At 62.7% G+C, this 2,910-nt stretch overlaps 1 protein-coding gene across 1 annotated transcript; it reads right to left on the bottom strand.

The window, feature by feature from the left end:
- Nucleotides 1–1,072: 1,072 nt before the first annotated feature.
- AURANDRAFT_55095 (hypothetical protein) lies at nucleotides 1,073–2,036 on the bottom strand (the record flags this gene model as incomplete). Its single annotated transcript, XM_009042349.1, has 1 exon — nucleotides 1,073–2,036. The coding sequence occupies one exon, from the start codon at nucleotides 2,018–2,020 to the stop codon at nucleotides 1,343–1,345; it is 678 nt and encodes a 225-aa protein (XP_009040597.1).
- Nucleotides 2,037–2,910: the final 874 nt, after the last annotated feature.

Raw genomic sequence — 2,910 nt, 5'->3', positions numbered from 1 at the left:
GGTATTTCGGAGGGTATATACCGGTATGGTAAAATACCGGCGGTATATACCGGTATATACCCGGGCCCGTTTTCCCATACCGGGTATTTTGCTTTTGGGCGACCCGTAGACGGGTACGCCGCGGCTGCCGGGCTCGGCCGCGGCGAGCCTGACACGCGCACGACGACGACGACGTCGCCGGCGACGACGACAGCGACGACGACGACGACCCCCGTGTATACCTCGACGACTACCACGTCCCCGACGGCTTCGAGGCCGTCGAGCTCTCGAGCCCGCCCACGCTCCTCCTCAACGACGTCATCGCCGTGGGCGACATCTACCTCGTGCACTGCTGCGACGATCTCACCTTCATGTTCGGGAAGATCGTCAAGCACAACCCGCGCGCGTCGAAGTACAACTACGACGTGAGTTGGGAGCCCGGCCCCCCAAACAAGCACGGCGTCGCCCTCGGCGACTACTACGCCGACACCGACGCCCCTCCCGTCCCCGGGAACTGGCGCTACCTGCGCAAGACGCGCGCGCGACGCGGCGGCACGCGCACGCGCGCGCCGCCCTCGGACACCGAGTCCGACGACGGCGCCCCACCCCGCCGTCGCGCGCGCCAGTAAAGAGTAGTAAGCCCACCGGAGCATGCGAGCTGCGTCGCCAAGTGCGTGCCGCGGAGGGACCGGCGCGGCGCGCGGTGGCTCGACGCGGAGCCGGGACCTCGGAGACCGTAGAGGGGTCGGGGTACTCCAAAAATACCGGTATATACCGGGTATTTACCATACCGACGGTATATACCGGTATATACCCGTCCCGCATCGCCCATACCGGGTATTTGAGCACCCATAGTCCCCAAGCCACCCCATGCTGAGACTGAGTCGACTCAGTAGTCTCAGTCACTACGGTATGAGCCGCCGCGTCCGGCCGCGCGGCGGCCCGGAAGAGGCCCCACCCGATCTGCTTCGCACCCGCCGCCGCCCCACGGACCCTACGGGCCCCCTGGACAGAGATGGCGCCAGGCGCGGGGCTCTTATTAAGGGCGACTAAGAGGGGGGCCAGGTCGCAAACTCAGGTTCGTTGGGTTTCTAGTGTTCACCCCCGCGTCTGAGGGCGCGCGCTTACTCGCAGCCTATCTGGCCCCTCACTCCAGTCCCGGTGTCGTATTTTCCCGGCACGCCCAGGGCTCAGGGGCGCTTGGACTCCGGCGGTGGGCCGCTGTCCGTTCGTCGATGTCACACTTCTGCTCCACCCAGACTCAACACAACTGCGCAGCGTCGACCATTGCTGTGCCACACCATGTGAAGTGATAGTTAACTACTCTCAAGGTCGGGGCGGAGAGCAGAGAGCTCAGGCAGAGTCAAGCAGAGAGCTCAGGCAGGTCACGTTTCCATTCTTCAGTTTCCCAGACCTGATGTTGGAGGAGGGCTTTAAGGAGCTGGGTGCCACGGAGAGCGGACGTGAGCGGGAGGTGGGCTTTCGGGGCTTTATCTAAACTATAGAAAAACTCGGAGTCGCCGAACCAGCGCCGCTTTCGAGGCTGGCCAGTGATTTCGTCGGTTGTAGTCCATCCGATCTTGTCACAGAAGTTATCAAATACGCCCTTCTGCAGACGCCAAACGTTCTTCTGGACGGTGTAGCCGAATTTTCCATCGCTGTAGTGCAGCCACAAATTCTCGACTGTCGCAAGGTCCTCATTGGGAAGCTGACGGGCCTCCGTCCAATAAACATAACCACGTTTCATTGCCTCCTCACCGGCCATCTCAATCAGGACATCGCGTGTCGTCTGATCCGCCGCCATATAGTCGCCAATCCGCAGCTGTTCCATCAGCGGTTCGTAGTCAATGCCCTTGGCCGAAACCAGACAATTTGGGTCCAGAGGCGCGCGAGCTAACGTTGAGTCGAGAGTCGCTGACGCGACCGCTGCCTTCGCGGAGGCTTTTGGCGCTACGAGTTGTCGAGTCGGTGTACGCAGCGCGATAACGGCTGGATATACCACAAGCATGGCCGCTAAGCTCTCAAATACAAATTTCTTCATGCCTTTAGTACTTCTCGCCAGCGGCGCGTTGCTACTACTGTAGTCCTAGTTAAATAACACTATTTGGGGGCCGAATTCCAACGAGGCCTCCCTGGACGACATTGGCGTCTCCGGATACGCGTGCGGGCTCTATAGGATCCCTGTGAGCTCGCCCGAGCCTGCCGTGACTAAGGCGGCTAACAAAAGTGCTGTCGCGCGTCGACGCGGTCGTCCGCGCGCGTGTCCAAGGGGCTATGGAATTGGGCCCCCTGGCTCGAGGCGCGCATCTCAACGTCAAGCACGTCTTCGAGCATGGCCAATGGCTGCGATCGTTTGAGGGATCATATGTGACGGTCTGTGCGCAGTGGCGCGTCTAAATTCGCCGGCGTCGTCGTCATCATCATCGGCGGCGGCGGCGGCGGCGGCGGCGGCGGCGGCGGCGGCGGCGGCGGCGCGCGCGCGCGTGGGGGCTTCGGAGGGGCCAAGGACAGTGTATGACATGTTCACCAACCTCTGGACACGTGCGGCGGCCGCAGGGTGGCCCAGATGCCGCCGAAGAGCGAATGCTCGCGAATCGCTCTCGGGTCTTCGAGCAGCTTTCCGGTCACCAGATGCGCGAAACGTGAGTAACCGAGAATGTGGTCTGTTAGCGCCACGCGTAGGCAACCCGTAGAGACTGCGAGACACGCAGAACTGATCCAGCGGGCGCTGCTGCGCCGAAAAAGGTCCCCCCGATTCGCTCTCGCGGCATCCCGTCAGCGACGCGCACGCGCGCGCCGCGCGACAGCGTCGTCGCGCGGGGACCAACGCGCTCGCGTAGAGCTGCGCGTCGGCATGAACTAGCTCGTGTCAAGAGGGCGCGCGGCGCGAGGCCAGCGGCGAAAAATGAGAGATGATCAGCTCCAGACGCT

The sequence above is a fragment of the Aureococcus anophagefferens genome, assembly GCF_000186865.1.
Source record: "Aureococcus anophagefferens unplaced genomic scaffold AURANscaffold_30, whole genome shotgun sequence".
Taxonomy (NCBI): domain Eukaryota; class Pelagophyceae; order Pelagomonadales; family Pelagomonadaceae; genus Aureococcus; species Aureococcus anophagefferens.
Note: the sequence above shows the minus strand (reverse complement) of the source record. Positions and strands in the feature narration are given on the sequence as shown.